This window comes from Pyxicephalus adspersus, chromosome 12 (genome assembly GCF_032062135.1).
Source record: "Pyxicephalus adspersus chromosome 12, UCB_Pads_2.0, whole genome shotgun sequence".
NCBI lineage: Eukaryota > Metazoa > Chordata > Amphibia > Anura > Pyxicephalidae > Pyxicephalus > Pyxicephalus adspersus.
Genome location: NC_092869.1, coordinates 49,439,654 through 49,458,816, shown reverse-complemented (window position 1 = coordinate 49,458,816; position 19,163 = coordinate 49,439,654). Strand labels below are relative to the sequence as shown.

At 41.4% G+C, this 19,163-nt stretch overlaps 2 protein-coding genes across 2 annotated transcripts in view; one reads left to right on the top strand and one right to left on the bottom strand.

Annotated features, from left to right (window-relative positions):
- Positions 1–348: 348 nt before the first annotated feature.
- Positions 349–11,321, bottom strand: FAM161B (FAM161 centrosomal protein B). Its single transcript, XM_072428878.1, has 6 exons — positions 11,275–11,321; positions 3,770–4,107; positions 2,814–2,920; positions 2,466–2,633; positions 2,115–2,214; positions 349–2,029 (listed from the first exon to the last, which is right to left on the bottom strand). The coding sequence occupies exons 1-6, from the start codon at positions 11,279–11,281 to the stop codon at positions 1,886–1,888; spliced, it is 864 nt and encodes a 287-aa protein (XP_072284979.1). The 5' UTR covers positions 11,282–11,321; the 3' UTR covers positions 349–1,885.
- Positions 11,322–16,389: 5,068 nt separating this feature from the next.
- The window catches only part of COQ6 (coenzyme Q6, monooxygenase), a 9,129-nt gene continuing 6,355 nt past the window's right edge, over positions 16,390–19,163 (top strand). The window contains exons 1-6 of the mRNA XM_072428272.1: positions 16,390–16,596; positions 17,835–17,969; positions 18,093–18,151; positions 18,265–18,388; positions 18,577–18,707; positions 18,796–18,903. Coding sequence (XP_072284373.1) covers positions 16,443–16,596; positions 17,835–17,969; positions 18,093–18,151; positions 18,265–18,388; positions 18,577–18,707; positions 18,796–18,903 — 711 coding nt within the window. The 5' untranslated portion in view covers positions 16,390–16,442. The remainder of the gene's footprint in view (positions 16,597–17,834; positions 17,970–18,092; positions 18,152–18,264; positions 18,389–18,576; positions 18,708–18,795; positions 18,904–19,163) is intronic.

The window sequence follows — 19,163 nt, the reverse complement described above, 5'->3', positions numbered from 1 at the left end:
TAATTTTATAGCGCCAACATATTACACAGCACTTTACAAAGTCCACAGTCATGTCACAAGCTGTCCATCAAAAGTGCTCACAATCTAATTCCAACTCCTCGTATTATGGTACCACTGACTTCTCTAATGTAAATATGTTGATGTATGCTAATGTTCCATGTTGATTGAAACACAACATACACTGCATTTCATTACTACCAAAGCTCAGCCATATGAAGACGGAGACTACTTTTGGGAACAGGAACTCCTGGCCAGAAAGCTGACAATCTACCCTAATGACCACCCTGTAATTGCCAGCATGTAAACCAGTAAAGTTTACGCCCAATTTGTAAACTAAAAATACAAAAATGAAAAATAAAATTGTATTTATTGTTTTTATCAAGAGGCTATAAATGTTAAAGTTTTGCAGATTTAATGAGGATCAGGAACAACTTTACCTGTTTAAAAATAAAAACTTCACAATTTTCCGCTTTTAAACCATCAATTAAACTACATAAACAAAAAAAATGTAAAACTTAAAACAGGATAAATGGTAATAAAACATGTCATATAGCTGTAAAATAGAGTGCAGAATGGTGTGAAGCCAGCATGCTGTAACAACACCTCTGCTTTCTAACAACACTCAGTGTGTCTCAGTGTAATCTTACTGAATAACCTAGATTAAATGATATCAACACTAAACAAACATTTCATAATCATATCAAATGAAAATTTTTCATGAGCCAAGTATAATCCAGATTATAAAGATATATAAATGTAGGCTCAGCTTCATACTAGTGACAACTCCACAGTGGGCTTCATTAATACAGCACACATGTACAATTTCATACTGTATCTTTTCAGAACAACTTACATTTAATAGGAGTCAGACTCCGGACTGCCTTGACTCCAGGACTCCAACAACACAGCCCTGGTTTAAAAAAAATGAGGTAAAAAATGTCTGAACAATGGCTTCTTTGAAGGTGGATCCGTTGCTTACTTTACTAATTCCAATAAATTATTTATTTGTACCAAAAGAAAAATGAGAAAGAGATATTTTATTATTACAAAACATCAACCTTGGAGCTTAAGTCTTAATCTGGGTGCTAGCTATTCACACACATAAATTATATACAGCATGTGCTGTCATAGTTTACATGCTGGATAGTGTATATCATTTATTTTATATAGGGGCTTATGTTACACAGAAGATGTAGAGCAATCTAGGACTGGAGTACACATTTTACACAGGGCATGTGCAGCAAACCAAGCGGGTCACACATCACAAAAGGGAACCCTTTAAAACAAGGATGAATTTTAGCTAGTCACACTTTTCACAGTGGATGTACAGAAATCTAGGAATGGTGGCGATTGTTAATGTGTTTCTATAGTATGCAATCACAAAATTCATGGTCATGTCACTAACTGTCCCTCTTTGGCACCTGCAATCACCCTAGAAACTGAAGTGCCTAGACAAAGCCCACTATCTCACATGGTGCTTGTACAAAAAATGTTGCATAATGCTCAGCAGATTTACAGCTATCTAGGAGAGGTAGAAAAATCTAAACGCATTACATGTTACACATCAATCCTAGTAGGAGTTCACATATCCAAAGTACAACAATTGAGGGTAGCACAACACATTACAGATGCACAGCAGTCCATACATTTGATACACACGCAGATTTACAACAATAAGGGGAATTACAAATGAAACATTAAACATACAGCTGTTGAAAAAGGTCATATAGTACACCACAAACATACAGCAAGGCAAAAGATAACATGCTACAATGTTGATGATGTACAGCTATTGAGAGAAAAGTTTAAATGTTATGCAGAAGGTATACAGTAATCTGAAGGTGGGAGAGTTTAAATTATATTAAAACAACAGTTTCTTGCAACATCAACATAGCTCTTCAGAATCTTGTTGCTCACTTTCACCTGTTATTTCCCTATATGCATTTCCCTTCTGAATAAACGCTTCAGTCAGTCCCACCTGTCGAAGGGTACAATTGAATTTACGCTCAGCTTCTTTAACTGTAGAACCCTGTGATCAGAAAGGAAACCTTGTTAGTTCATACTGTAAGAATATAAATAAAAGTAATTATGCCTTTGAATTTACTGCAATTTACCTTCCAGACCTGTTCAAATAGGTACGCTCTCATTTTCACCCGATTCTTCATTTGCTCTAGCTCACTCGCATATTCCTGACTTCTTTTCCAATCAGACTCTCTATAGAGCAATCAAAGTTTTTTTAGCAATCAGTGTACAAAGTTCAGCTGTCACCATTACACCGGACACATCATTACAATGTGCATTGGTAGTATTCAGGTATAGAATCATTGGCAACTTGTTTTTGGGACATTACTCCAGTCTAATCTGAACCACACTATAAATTTCACTCTCATTTTGCTGGATAATTTTACCATTTGCTGGTAATCAGCCCCCATTCCAAACACTGACACCAGGTGAGCTACACTTACCGGTTCTCCCTGAGCTTCTGTTTATTGGTGTCTGCAAGTGGTTTATGTGGATCCAATGCTTTGGCACGGTGGGAGATGGAGTGCTGGATGGCCAGAGATCTATGTCTGTGTTTCTGCAGCCATTTTTCCTGCTCTACGCGCTTGCAATCTCTGTCTTGAATTGAGGATCTGCAAAAAATTTCTAGATACATAAATACACTTCTAACAGAATCAGCCTATGACTCTGCTAACAAAAGTAGTAATGCTATTTCTATAAATGTAAAGCTTGTATTTCACATTTACATATTCTGCAGGGTAGAGAATAAAGCTTCAACAGACTAATAGGACAACTCTTCCACTATGAAGTACCTGATGGAAGCTTCCCTTTTCTTGGCGCTGTCTGTTATGTACACTGGCAGGGTGTTGGGGGACAAGCTGGATAGATGACGAGTGGTGACAGGGTGTTGGTCTTCATCCTGCAGATATGAAGAGATATTAAACATTGTGTCTTGCTCAATATGTTACATAGAGTACAATGTACAAATCTAAGATGGGGTACAGTGCCTTATGTAAAGAACTGTAACAATAGGCATGAGAACCCCATCTACAGTAACAGTTCTAAATGTTTGGGGGGATGGGGAAGGTGTCTGGTGCAGGGTGTGTGTTTGCACAGTGCCTCTTAACCAATTCACCCTCCTAATCACACCACACTGCAGTCATTGTGTATGTTGTACTATTTACTACATAATAAACCCTGACAGCAGGGTATACAGGGAGCAACTCCCCACAAATCACCAGGATATATCCAGGACTAGGTATAGTTAACCCATACCAAAGCCATCACGCTAAATGGTTGGATTGTCTATAGTAGCCAAGCTGTAAAAGAACTAGCTAGTACTACTGCCAGTAATCATTTAAACCTAACAAGCTTTATAGAAAGCAGTGCTGCTCACCTTATACCAAGTCAGCAAGCTTTATGGGGACTGGATCTGGTCATGTTATAGCAAGATAATGGTTTGTACATATAATGGCTGTGATCACCTTTGATTCAGACACCAGGCTATCTATACAGGGAACAGCTATGGTCACCAAAGAACAAGACACCAGGCTATAAAGAAACTGGCTATAAACACAGACATAAAGCTGTAAAGTAGCCAGCTAGGGTAACCTCACAATCAGTCACCTAACTATTAAGGAATCAGTTTTGGTCACAATATACCACGACACCTAGCCTTAAATATTAAGTCCAGAGCAGGCTTTAGAGAGATTGACTATGGCCATCTAATCATAGAATTGGTCTATAAAGGTCCTAAATGCAGTTTCACCTGTTTACTCTCTTTGTAGCTTGGTTTCTTTCTTTGTAGCTGGTGGGATGTATGCAAATTGAAGGGCTTTGTCTTAGTAGGTTCTCTGATTTTCTGCCTCGAGAGGGAGAGTCTCTGAAAGTTTCTGTAAAGCTTCTGAAAGTCAGGGATGACTGAGTTTGTGTGCGGCTGGAAACTAAGACTCTGCTGCAGGAAACTGTGATGCAGCTGTTTGCATTTCAGGGAAGTTCTGGAATCAGGGTCTCTGATGTGACGAGTTAGAGTTACTGGAGAAACAGAACTCTGCAGCATATCCTTTGCTCTTAACTGACCATTGATCTTTCTTAGGAGTTCTGCTTCTGCGGGAAAAAAAATAGTTATATTTACATTCAGAAATTTGCAATGTCATTCTTGCCACTATAAAATCACATCTCCCTAGATCCCATACACTAGGCTCCCTGGGTGGTAGATTTATTATATTGATTCTATCGTAGGAGAAGGAAACCTCCCTATTGGAATTAACTAAGTATACCTTAGTGGTTATTTGAACACATATTGGTGGACTGAATACAAAACACAGGAGCTGGTTTCTCCAATGAGAACTGGTTTTAATATTGGAGTGTAAAAAAAAGTTTTTACTATGAACTAGAATCAATGATCATAATACATTATAATAGAAGAAAGATAATCTATTCTCTTTTTTTGAAACTGTTCATGAAGGCCCCTAAATAATGTTCTTCTGATAAAGCCTGATAGGCGAAACACGTCAAGAATGAAGCTGTATTGTTTGTTCTATTGATAACAAGAAATAGGTTTTCAAGATTATGTTAATCTGATAATACTGAAACGATTAAAATGAATGGGCTGGTTTTTAGATATTAATCTTTTTTAATTTTTTTTTTTTTTTTTTTTTTTTTTTTTTTTTTAAAAAGCATAATGTAACACAGAGGCTTTCTCCAAGAGTGATTTACATGCCGAACCACTCAACTCATGCTGATCAAATCCTGTCACGAATGATAGGGAGGGGAGGGTAACAGAAAGGCTTACACACCACTAGGCCTCTAGTGAATAAGGAAGAGGGAATGGTCACGAACTGTCCATCGATTAAGTTAACCCCTGCCCCGCTGTCAATAAACACTTCAATTTTCACCGTTTTGGAGTCTAGCGCCACCGCAGCAGACAGGAGGAATCGAGTTTTACCGGTAAAAGACAAAATTAAACTCTCTGATTCCCCACACAGACCACCCAGTGAGAGATGAGAGTTAAACACACCCCTTTTTTGTTTTCACCTTGGCGCTGAACATAAGGGCAGACATTGACAAAATGCCCGTTTTCCACAGAAAAAACAAAGTCCCTTCTTATGCCCCAAGTTCTTATTCCCAGGTCCAGAGGTAGCTCCCCCCAACTGCATTGGATCATCACCAGACATAAACTCAAGTGTCTCTCCACCCAACGTGCCAGAGGAGGGCGCCATCTTAAGGAATTGTACGTCCTGAGATGGAGGAACTTTTACTCTCTCCCTCAGGCGTCTATCCAAACGTACAGCTAGGGACATAGCTTCCAATGACCCAGGATTTTCGTGAAACGCCAATGCGTCCTTCAGGTTCTCAGATAGCCCATGACAGAATTGGCTACGGAGAGCAGGATCATTCCAGTATCCAGTATCCGTAGCCCACCTCCTAAATTCAGAGCAATAGGACTCAGCAGAACGTTTTCCCTGCTGCAAGCCACGCAACTTGGTCTCTGCCAGGGAAACCCGATCTGGGTCATCATAAATCAGACTAAGCGCTCTGAAAAATTCATCTACCGACCGGAGGGACTGAGATTCGGTCGGCAGCGAAAAAGCCCAAGACTGAGCGTCACCTTTAAGCAAAGAAATAATAATACCCACTTTTTGACTCTCGTCCCCAGAAGAGTGTGGGCGTAATTTAAAATAAAGTTTGCAGGATTCCCTGAACCGAATAAAATTATCACTTCCCCCAGAAAATCTGTCTGGGAGCGCCACCTTGGGTTCAGGACAGGTCTGATTGTTGCTGTCACAACCAGCTGCCTGTGGTCTCTGTATGTGAGAGACAGCCGTGCGGAGGTCAGCTACCTCCAAAGACAACCCCTGCAGTTGTGCAACCAGTGCAGATATAGGATCCATAGCTGCACTGACAAACAGAAAAAAAAAACGGTTTGGGCGGTTGATAATGTCACGAATGATAGGGAGGGGAGGGTAACAGAAAGGCTTACACACCACTAGGCCTCTAGTGAATAAGGAAGAGGGAATGGTCACCCCTTGCATACACCCTAATCCAGCCCTGACTCCTAACCGTATGAGCATCCCCTGATGGTGGGGATACTCATACTCAGGAACCTAGGCCCTACTATCCCTGCACAGCCCTAGCAGTTGGGTCTGGACTGAGACTGCAGGTCCCTTCCCCTATGAAGGACCCAGTGTCTCCCTGAGGCCTAGTAAACAACTGAATACCTAACAAAAACACCAAAAGAACAGCAACTTATCTTATAAGCAGAAATCAACAGCAACTTATCTTATAAGCAGAAATCAACAGCAACTTATCTTATAAGCAAAAATCAACAGCAACTTATCTTATAAGCAGAAATCAACAGGAACTCAGAATGGCAGGACACTCCAGCTATTCACAATCCAGCAGTGAATATGAACCGCACAGCATGAAGTGTGAGGCCAGACTAAATGGAGGAGCAGTAATGACCAGCAGCTGCACCTGATGCAAGGGGAGTGCTCATTACAAACAACACAGAAACAAGTAAAAACAAAGAGACTGTCAGATAATCACATATGCAGCTTGTCTGACAGATCCTCAAACTTCTGTCACGGAAGGGACCGTGACAAATCCCTTATGAACAGAGTCCTCTTCAATATCAAACTGTTCATCATTGTTGTCACCTAGTTCATCACTAGGTGGGACTATTGAAGAAGGCTTCAGAACTCCTACGACCAAGACTGCGTGAGAAAAACTTACTTGAAAAAGGAACAAAGGTGTTGTATGTTGGAACCACTTTAGAACAGACAGTGGCTTTGTGTAAAGCCATAACATACCTGGTTTAATGGAGGAATTGGGAATTCCAATCTATAACTCAACTGAATGGCGACTATTCTTTAAAAGCTCAAAGTGGAGCTTAAAGTGTGTCCTCCTTCACAATGGCAATATATTTGGGTCAGTCCCATTTGGCCATTAGGTTTCTCTTTGTGAAGAATATGCAGACATAAAGAGAGTCATTGAGTCGTTGCAATTTCATCAACACAATTGGGTCATCTGTGTTGACTTTAAAACGGTATGCTTCCTTCTTGGTCAGCAACATGGATACACCAAGTATCCCTGTTATCTGTGCATGTGGGACAGCAGAGCTCGTGAAAGGCATTGGGTGGAAAGGAATTGTCCTCCAAGATCTGCCCTAAAACCAGGTAATCCAAACATTCTACATTAGCCACCTGTTGATAAATATTATCTGAAATTTACTTGTTGAAAAAATATTACTTCTTGAGAAAATATAATTTGATTTTACTTGTTGAAAAAATATTATATTCCCGCCTCTGCACATGAAACTGGGTCTGATGAAGCAGTTTGTTAAAGTTTTGCCAACTGAAGGAAACTGTTTCAAGTACCTCATTTTGGCATTTCCTAGCCGGTCATTTGAAAAAATAAAGGCCAGTGTGTTTGATGGTCCACAGATTCGGCAGCTCATTAAAGATGAGCATTTCATCAGGACAATGTTAGAAGTCGAAAACAATTGGTTGGTTATCATTCAAAGCCATTGTCAAGGACTTTCTTGTAAACACATTAACAAATAATTACACACAAATTGTCCAGAAACTCTTGGGGAGATACAAAATGCTTGGTTGCAATATGACCATCAAGGTGCATTTTCTGCATACCCATCTTTATAACTTCCTGGAAAACCTTGGTGCAGTCAGTGATGAGCAAGGTGAACAATTCCACCAAGACTTGAAGGTCATGGAAGGAAGGTATCAGGGTAGATGGGATGTATATATGATGGCTGACTACTGTTGGAGCATCCGGCAGGATCGTCCTAACACTGAACACTCCAGGAAAAGTTATAAGCGTAAATTTTTACCTTAATCGCTTACCTGATTCATTTTCATGTTTAACTGTAAAAAAAAAATGTCAGAGTAACAATAAATCCTTTGTATGAACAAAAGAAATTTAAATAAACAGTACATTCAAGTTATTATTTCATTATTTTTTAATTGTATGTAAAATTTCTATGTTTTTTGACAAAAATGGAGGGTACCCGTATCGTAAAAACTTCATGTGATAGCAAAAAACTGGGGTCACTTCTGGATTCACCACCCAAAAATTTGTATAAAAACAAGTGTAAGATCTAACTCAACAAAAAATGCGTTCCCCAATGTAATGCGTGGACACTTGGGGATGGAGAAACTAGAGAACAGATAACCCGGAGGTTCTTTTGGCCTGGAGTACACAAAGATGTCTGGGATTACTGTGAGTCATGTCCTGAGTGTCAGTATTTGGCTCCGATGCCCCATTATGGCAGCTGCTGGTACCTTTGCCAATCATTAAAGTACCCTTTGAAAGAATTGGCATGGACCTGGTGGGTCCGCTGGTAAAATCGGCTCAGGGTTATCAGCATATACTGGTCATAACGAACGATGCCACCAGATAACTCAAGGCCTTTCCCTTACAGAATACCTCTGCCAAAACTATCGCCAAAAAATTGATGCAGGTATTTAGCTGCGTCGGTATCCCGAAGGAGCTGCTAGCAGATCAGGTACACCGTTCATGTCCTGTGTAATGAAGGAGCTTTGTAAACTGTTTAAAATTTTGCAGCTCAGGGGGTGTGGCCGGATGATGGCAGTGTAGGACATGCTCGAAGAGAGCTCTAAGCCGCCTGGGGACACACACTGCAGGTAAGCACATTTAGTGCCTTGTATTTACACATGGATGGGTCCTAAAACGAAGAAGACCTGTAAGGAAGTAGGAGCGCAGCACCGGGACTGGCTGGCTTTTTTTCTGCCGGCTCCCGCACTAAGAAGGACCAGGCCCCAATGCCACGGCCTCTAGTAGAAATTTCGGTCGCAACTTCTAGTTCCAGATTACGGGCAGCAGATCCACAGGCTACAGATCAAGGAGACAGGTGTCCAAGGGTAGTGCTCACCCCCCCCCCCCCCAGCCTCTGAAGCCACACTACTGTCATAGGAGCAGGATACCCAAAGCCCCCTATTTTGGAAGCCCTTAAATCCCTGGCAGCATGGCTGATTCTCCCACTTCCGGGGACCCCCCATCTGATGGCGAGGACACCAGGGATCCAGGCAGGATCTGGAATTCAGTATTGGCAAACTAGAGGCAAACTGCAAACTAGAGACAAATTTCTTCTTTTGCCTCATTCTTGCAGAAAAATGAGGCAAAAGATTTTCTTGTAAAAAAACACGGATATTTTCTCAGAAATATCTGGGCGAACTACAGCCATTAAGCATGACATTATTACCAAACCTGGACTTCAGGAAAATCTAAAGCCATATCGTACCCCTGAAGCTAGACGTGAAGCAGTGGCCAAGGAGGTAAGAAACATGCTACAATTGGGAGTAATAAAGGAATCCCATAGTGACTGGCCGAGCCCAATTGTGCTAATCCCAAAGCCAGATGGAGGCATCAGATTTTGTAATGACTTTAGAAAACTTAACAGTGTGTCAAAATTTGATGCTTACCCTATGCCAAGGGTGGAGCTTATTGACAGGATGGAAACAGCTCGATACCTAATGACCTTAGATCTGACGAAAGGCTATTGGCAAATATCCCTGACTGACAGCGCCAAAGAAAAGACAGCCTTTTCTACCCCAAAAGGGTCATTTCAGTACAAAGTGTTGGCTTTTGACTTGCATGGTGCTCATGCTTTCTTTCAGAGACTGATAGACAAGACATTGAGAACTCATCGCCAGTATGCAGCCGCGTATTTGGACAATATATTCATTCACAGCCCTCACTGGGAAACCCACCTGCCACGTGTTAAGGCTGTATTAGATGCCCTCAGAAAAGCGGGACTGACTGCCAACCCTAAGAAATGTTGTATAGGCATATAGGTAGCCAAGTACCTGGGGTATTTCATTGGTCGAGACACGATTAAGCCCCAAATTAAAAACATTGAGGCAATTCAAAAATGGCCCCAGCCTATAAACAAAAACATGTCAGAGCCTTTTTGGGAATTACTGGCTATTATAGGTGCTTTATTCCCAATTTTGCTTCGATTGCAGCCCCATTGGGAGACCGCACTAAAGGCTGAGGTTCCGGTATGATCAAGTGGAACCCCAAAGCCGAAAAGGCTTTTCAGACTCTGAAGCAGGCTCTTTGTGTACAACATAAGAGTTTGTTGTTCAGACTGATGCCTCCTAGATGGGGACTAGGTGCAGTACTGTCCCAAATCAAAGATGGGGAAGAGCATCCCGTTGTGTACCTGATGAGAAAACTGAATGTAGAAAAATTGAATGAACTGAATGAGAAAAATTATTTGATTGTAGAAAAAGAATGTTTGGCTATCAAATGGGCATTGGAAGCCCTTAAGTACTATATGTTGGTTAGGAAGTTCAGACTAGTCAAAGATCACGTCCCTCTAAATTGGATGTGTGACAATAAGAAAAACAGTCAAGTGACCAAGTGGTTCTTGTCTCTCCAAGCATTCAAATTTATAGTGGAACACAGACCCAGTAAACTCCAGGATAATGCAGACGCTTTGTCACAAGTCCACTGCCTCTCAGTGTTAGTTGCTCAACCGCGGTGGCTTGAGCGGGGGGGGGGGGGGGGGGGGGGGATGTTTATATGTGACATGACAAAAGGAGTCGTCTTTGAGGGAAGGTATATATCTCTACGTTTCCTCTCCTATGGGAGAGATTAACCAGCAACATGTCTGCTGGGATTCCAGACCAGGGTTTGCAGGTCACTCAGAGTTGTTCTGAACCGGGCCAGAGTTTGGGTTTGGCTGGCTTTTAATTACTGCACAGCTGAGAGAGAAGAGGGAGACACTGCCTGTGAGAGCCATTGTGTGCCACGTGATTAAAGGTTGCCAGGACGTTTTGAGTGGAGTTAGCTGGGTTTAGCCCTCCAACTAGTAGAGAGGAATCTGCCAACTGTATAGTTAGTGCCAGACTGGCTAGGGTTTATTTTTGTTTTATATCAGGGGTGTAAAACTCAAACACACAGAGGGCCGAAATAAAAACCAAGTCGGGGGCCAAACACGAAATCCACTGAAAAAAATTGTAGTTTCCCCTTCTCAACAGACACAAAACCTTCCCACACGAAAACAAAGAGGTCCTGTTCAATACTCAATGTTGAACAAGTCCACAACAGAGAAAGAGACTTAAGAATTTTTTTTTACAAATCAAAATGACCTACTGACAATAAAAATACTAAACATATATTTATTCATATATATCCCAAGTATGACACAGAAGTGACTGGAGCTAATGAGACATTGAATGGCAGAACATTGCCCTACAGGACTATAGTGACAGGAAAGCTACAGCTCACCTGTCATAGGAGAATGATGTGCTGCACACGAAAAAGAACTTCTAACCAGCAATGCTCACCTCAGACTGCCTCCCCCCAAACCCCCCCCCCCCGTTACGCAAAGTTTTTTCACACAGAAAGATATCCCCAGCATCCCTATAGACGTGCAGCCGGGCTTTTGCCCTTGCCTTTGCTTTGCTTTTGCGATCGCCTGTGACGTGTGAGAGGGGCAAAGATCTCTCACTTGTCACATAGGCACATAGACACGAGTGATGCCGAGATTACAATTCCCGACAGAACAACAGGGGCCACGCAGTGATGTTGGGAATTGTAGTAGCGGTATCACTCTGCTGCAATACGTAGTAGCAGGCAGGCCAAATGCAATTCACCTTCTGAATTCCCTGGGGGGGGGGGGGCAAAAAAAATATGATGCAACCTTTGACTGCAGGTCAGTTTAAAAAAATGATCTACTGTCTCCTGGGTGCATCCACCTCTCCTTCAGTCTGAGAGTACCTCTTACCCCAGGCAATTCCACAAGGGTGGTATACCGCAGCACTTAGATGGCTCGTTTAGCCGTGGTAGAAGGGCAGGAAGGAAATGGGCACTCGCAGCCTCAAGACACAGTCGCACATGCGCGAACCTTTCAATCTTCCGCACACTTCCGGAAACTGTCTACGGGCTTCATTTCACATACGGCACATGCACAGGATTTCTAAAAATCCTGCGGTACTTAAGTAGTTAATCTATTCAAAACGCCATACCCATGCCCTTATAAAGCGGGAGATGTCAGTTCCACTTTTTTCCATCCAGCTGCAAACTCTGCACATTCTGTCTTTTCACCTAGCCAAGCTTGGTATCCAACTAACAACCTAAAGCTTTCTTTACTAAAATATTACCTTTCATTATCTATGCTCAAAATTAGTTAATACTTTATTTGAACTTTTCACATTATTATAGGATGGAACCACTATTCCATAAGATTTATGGAACTCCTACAACTATGTGGAATCCGATATTAGAAACACCAACCAGATGAACCTTTTATAGTAATTTTAGAGCACATTAAATCAGAATAACTCTTTATAGCCATTTTTTGAGCACATTGTTATTTTAAGGAACCTCTACCTACTCTTTCCATTAACTACATATATATAACCATGTTGCAATAATATGATTATTCATGATACCCTTCTTGTCACTCTTAGGCAACTTAACCTTTAGTTTACATAATATGAGAAAACTTTACTTACTAATTGTTGATTAAACTACACATGTTTCTACTACTAGTAGTTTACCCCTAACCAACTATGCTATAAACATTTTAATACTTTGCTTTAAAAGGATAAATATTATTGCTGTAGAATCATTTTTATGAGGTCTCAGTACTAAAACAATCGATATGAGTATACAAAACCAACTATGCTAATTACTCCAACACCTTTAAATTATACTTTTCTAGCCACTCTGTGCTGTATACAATAATAACCACAGGTTAACTTTACCCTTCTAGAAAATTCCACTTAGAACACTAGTCAGGAGCTATGGGAATATTCCAACTCGTGGTAATGAACCACCACGGTGCAAAAAGTAAGTCCAATCTAATAAAAACTTTTATTATTTCACTCCTTGTTTGGTCTCTGGACCCACTGACATTGTATATTTTTCTGCATTTTATTGTACAGTTCTCGCTAACGGTATCAACCGATCCCTTGAACAAGCCAGTCAACTAAACACGTCGGGCATGAAACCGTACTTTTTGTGTTTAAATAGCAGAAAATCACTTTGTCTACGTGAAGGGTCAGTGATCCCATGACATTAATGGGACAGACCCAAAACTCTTATTTTAAATAAATGTATGTTGGATAATCTAAATTGTCAATAATATAGTAACGTTTTGAGTTCCTGCAAAGAAACCCCCTGCTATCCTGTCCTTATTTTATTCTTGGTATTACCCAAGGGGGCGGCCATCATATAAGCTAGAAAATTGAACCCAGGAGGAAATAACAAAATTTTACTTCATATATCATAACTTGAACATAAAAATAACTTTGACCATAACAGGCTGCCCAAACATGTTACACATAACTGTCCACTTCTCCTGCTTGAACCCTAATTTCTCTGGAACAGAGAGGTGCAGGTGAACAAAAATGTAGGTGCTAGTGGGGGACACTTGTGACTAACATCACCTAAAAAAATTAGGTAATGTTAGCCACAGATGTTCCCCACCTGCAGTTTTGTTCACCTGCACCTCTCTGTTCCAGAGAAATTAGGGTTCAAGCAGGAGAAGTGGACAGTTATGTGTAACAGGTTTGGGCACCTGTTTTGATGGTCACTAGAACAGGGCTCCTAGGGCACGCTTGCTTTTGAAACAGCAACCTGAATGTTCAATTTTCACAAGTTTTTATATTTGTTACACTATATTATTTAAAGTTGGGGGCTTAAATTTTAGTTAACAGCAGCTATGGTTACCCTGTGTACCCTGAAAATTAAACGTTGTTATGAACGGTTTAGGAAATATGTAGGTTTGTACACAGAGCTGTTAGGCTGCAGAATATGACATGCAGCTTTATCACACTGTGCTGCCGATGACATCATTTTTCAAGACCACTTGTACACAGCCAGCTGGGTGGGTAAATTTCACTGGCAGCTTTTTGATGGATGACAGTAATGAGAGGAGGGCACCAGCAGTCCCACCGTCATCTGCTATCGCGTGTTCTCATGCAGGATGCTCTTAAAGCATAACCACATATTTAACACTATAAAAAAGGGAGGCTATCCCCTTTATATAATGGAATTTTTTTTTTCAAATACTTTTTCAAATGTTTTAAATTTTTTTCTATTTTCAGCACCACGGTGGCATATGAAGGGGTAACCCCCAGCCTTCTGCCATAATTACATCACATATCATGAGTTGCTCTTTCTACATCATCAGGGGCTTTCCTATAATGTAAACAAAAAAATGCATGCACATTGAGATGGGCACCTTTTTATTTTACACTTTCTGGAAGACAAGTCACCCGATTTCACACATGTAAAATGCAAGATCAGCTGATGTGAGGAAGAACCCGGACAAAAGGAGAAGATGGCGGTGCTGGACAAAATAGTGAGTGCTGGGAAAAAGAGGGAAGCCAAGCCAGCGCAAGTTTGTGGGCAGATTAAGGGCTTGTTATGCTGAATGGTGCCTATCAGTTGCCTGTCTGACACTGCATTCATTACACTATTACAGTACTACATAATATTACACTCTTAACAAAAACACGGGAACTAGGAAGTTGAGTTACAATACATAGCACAGGACCAATGGGGCAGAGAGGGCAGGCATTAGAAAGTTAAAACAAAGTTGAGGGGGCAGGAAGACATAATATTAGGGGTTACTGGATACCTATGTAGCTCTGACATATACCATAGTGCTGTACAGAGATCACTGAGCCAGTCCTATCAGTCTCTGTACAGAGGAGCTAGCTGACACTCTAATGTTACTCCACAGTCACACACTATTATTATACATTTATATAGCTCTGACATATACCATAGTGCTATACAGAGAACACTGAGACAGTCCTATCAGTTTCTGTACAGTGGGTGCGCTCAAAAGTCAGAGCTTGCTGTGCGTTGTAATGAGTAAATAATTATTTGATCCCTTCGCAAAAGATGACTTAGTACTTGGTGGCAAACCCCTTGTTGGCAATCACAGAGGTCAGACGTTTCTTGTAGTTGGCCCCAGGTTTGCACACATCCCAGGAGGAATTTTGCCCCACTTCTCTTTACAGATCCTCTCCAAGTCAGTAAGGTTTCGAGACTGATGTTTGGCAAGTCGAACCTTCAACTCCCTCCACAGATTTTCTATAGGATTAAGGTCTCGAGACTGGCTAGGCCACTCCAGGACCTTCATGTGCTTCTTCTTGAGCCACTCCTTTGTTGCCTTGGCCGTGTGTTTTGGATCATTGTCATGCTGGAACACCCATCCACAACCCATTTTCAATGCCTTGGCTGAGGGAAGGAGGTGCTCACCCAAGATTTGACGGCACATGGCCCCGTCCATTGTCCCTTCGATGCGGTGAAGGTGTCCTGTCCCCTTAGCAGAAAAACACCCCAAAGCATAATGTGTCCACCTCCTTGTTTGGATGGTGTTCTTGGGGTCATAGGCAGTATTACACCTCCTCCAAACACGGCGAGTTGAGTTGATGCCAAAGAGCTCAATTTTGGTCTCATCTCACCACAACACTTTCACCCAGTTCTCCTCTGGATCATTCAGATGTTCATTGGCAAACTACAGACGGGCCTGTACATGTGCTGTGTTGAGCAGGGGGACCTTGTGGGCTCTGCAAGATTTCAGGCCTTCACGGCGCAGTGTTACCATTTGTTTTCTTGGTGACTATGGTCCCAGCTGCCCTGAGATCATTGACAAGTTCCCGCCGTGTAGTTCTGGCTGCTTCGTCACCGTTCTTATGATCATTGCAACTCCAGGAGGGGAGATCTTGCATGGAGCCCCAGACCGAGGGAGATTGACAGTTATTATGTGTTTCTTCCATTTGCAAATATTGGGCCAACTGTTGTCATCTTCTTACCAAGCTGCTTGGCGATAGTCTTGTAGCCCAGTCCAGCCTTGTGTAGGTCTACAATCTATACTTGGCCATGGTGGCTAGCTTAGAATCTGATTGATTGCTTCTGTGGACAGGTGTCTTTTTTACAGGTACTGTAACAAGCGTGGATTAGGAGCACTCCCTTACAGAGGGTGCTCCTAATCTCAGCTCCTTACCTGAATACAGGGAAGACACCTTGGAGCCTGAAATCTTGCTGGTTGATAGGGGATCAAATATTTATTTCACTCATTACAATTCACATAAAGCTCTGACTTTTGAGCACTGAGGTTTTGAGGGTTTTTCTGTTGTTATTCTGTCTCTCACAGCTACAATAAACCTACCAATACAATTATAGACTGGTCATTTCTTTGTCAGAGGGCAAACGTACAAAATCAGCAGGGGATTAAATACTTCTTTCCCTCACTGTATCCCTGCATTATACCATAGTGCTGTACAGAGAATATTAACAAGGCCACACTTCTATTAGGTATTTGCTTTCTGAATGGTCAGAGCCTCATTCCATTATCTGTAACACTGTCAATGGTACAGCGGAGCTGATATTATGCATTTTTGTTCTACAGAGGTAACACCAATGTGAGGGTCACCATGCTTTTCCCTGCATGCCGACTTGCCCTTCATTCGGTCCTTGGTCTTAACAGTTCAATCTTGCGTCGCTCTCTGATTTCCTCAAGCTCCACTGTGTATGATGTTGTAATTTCTGGTGGAGGAATGGTGGGAACTGCTATGGCATGCGCTCTTGGTAAGGACAATTTTTTTGCATTTTTACTGTCAGTCTAAAAAAGTTCCATTCTCTAATATCTGGTAAGACCATCTTTAGTTGTAAGTTCTTATTTTTTTCTTCTCATTCCCTTCTCTCTTTATTATTTTCTGCTCATTCCCCCTCTCCTTATTGTTCTCATTCCCTCCTCTCCTTATTGTTTTCTTCCCATTCCCTCCTCTTCTTATTGTTTTCTTCCCATTCCCTCCTCTTTCTTCTCATTCCCTCATCTCCTTATTGTTTTCTTCTCATTCCCTCATCTCCTTATTGTTTTCTTCTCATTCCCTCATCTCCTTATTGTTTTCTTCTCATTCCCTCCTCTCCTTATTTTTTTCTTCTCATTCCCTCATCTCCTTATTGTTTTCTTCTCATTCCCTCCTCTTCCTATTGTTTTCTTCTCATTCCCTCCTCTCTTTATTTTTTTCTTCTCATTCCCTCTTGTTCTTATTGTTCTCATCCCCCTCCTCTCCTTATTGTTTTCTTCTCATTCCCTCATCTCCTTATTTTTTTCTTCTCATTCCCTCCTCTCTTTATTTTTTTCTTCTCATTCCCTCTTCTTCTTATTGTTCTCATCCCCCTCCTCTCCTTATTGTTTTCTTCATATTCCCTCCTCCCCTAATTGTTTTCTTCTCATTTCCCTCTCTCCTAAAAAAAAATTGTGCTTTGCAGTGACAAGCTATACCAATTCAAGTGCATGGAGATGGGTAGGGTAGCAAACCACCCTTGAACATCTCATGAAGCACCTGAAATAGTGCACAGCAACACTGCCACCTCCTACCACCTAACAAAAATGAAAAACGGAATAATTTGTTAATGTTACAATGTTATCTATTTGTTGCAAAAAGTTTTAAGAAGTACAGACACTTAAAATGACCTGAAAAAACTGCTAATGTGAAGTATACAGCATACCAGGGTTCTCCAGTGCGCAGAAGTTAAAGATCTGAACTTTAGTTCTATGACTCCACTGTCTGCATTATAATGGCTCCATCTAAATGATAAAAGTAAACTTTCAGTTCTGCTGGCAGAATCATGGGAATGAAAATAATACAAAACATGGCTCTCCGTCGCTGGCAGGCTGTTAACTCTCTCACAGATCACAAACTTTACTGGTACTGATCTCTGGTTTTGGGCCCGAAAGGGCTAAAAACATACAAAGAACGTGTTCCCCCCAAACAACCAGACCATGAAGTTAAAATGTTTGTTGTTTTAAAACAAAATAGGATCTCACCCCTATTTGTGCCACAAGAAGATTCTTCTACTGGAGGCAGGACAAAGAAAAGCGTATGACTATTTACCGGAGCAGTTTAGCAACCGAGTCAGCTCCATTACACCTGGCTCAGCCACCTTCCTGGCCAGTAAGTACTTATGCTAAAACTTACTTGTGCCTATGTGTTATACACATGTACTTTGCAGTTTGCATTTTGATTCCCTCTGCAATCTATGATTCCTAAAGTTATTTGTTTCTTTGCTACCAACAGGCTTTGGGATCTGGGATCATATGTGTTCCATGAGGATAAAACCATACAAGCGAATGCAGGTTAGATTCTTTAGAGACTTAATTAAAATATATTGTGAATCAGTGAGGGCTCTTCTCCACTAACCAGCCTATTTGTTGTTTTTTTTTTTTTTTTTTTGTTGTTTTTTTTGCAGGTTTGGGATGCCTGTTCTGATGCTATAATTACATTTGATAAAGAAGGATTGGAAGATATTGGATACATCATAGAGAATGATGTTATCACAGCTGCTCTGACTAAGCAGTTGGACACCATGTCAGGTCAGAGATGTTAACTAAATGATGTAACCACAGTCTAGTTGATTAAAACCACGTTAAAGTAGAATTTTTTATTATTTATTTCATATTATTCGCAGCATTGCAAGCAGGTTGGCACCACAGTTTTCTTGTTTAGGTCTAAACTATATGTTTAGGTCAGTTTTACTATATGTATGAATATATATATATAGATCGCATTGATGTCCTCTACCGGAGCAGGGCTATCAACTACACCTGGCCAGGACCTCATCCTGATGGGGGGGAAAGTGGCTGGGTACAGATACAATTGGCGGACGGTCAGAAGCTGCACACAAGACTTCTGGTAAGGACCTTTATATCGCATTCCAGACCCCTTTCTTTCCCACCATCTGAAAACCCACCTCATCATTTCATAATTTATCCCGGAGCAGATTGGCGCAGATGGACAGAACTCTATGGTCCGCAGCACAGCTGGGATGAAAACAGTTCAGTGGAATTACAATCATGTCGCTGTAGTTGCTACTCTGCAGTTGTCTGAGGTTAGTGAAAAGCTTTAGGGTCACTGTCTGCATTGAGAAAGGAAAACCTGGGGTTAAGTAAAGAATGAAGCAGGGGGGGTGGAGTAGGATTGGGGGATTTGAGTTAGAGGGTGGGAGTTATGGGGGGTTATAAGGTTAGGGACAGGAAGTGGGGTTTGCAGTTACAAAAAATGCAAGCTTCCTGCCCACCCACCCCTTTTGATAGGGTGGTACATAGTGGTGTTGAATGGTTTTAGTGGACAGTTAAGGTCCTCCGGGGG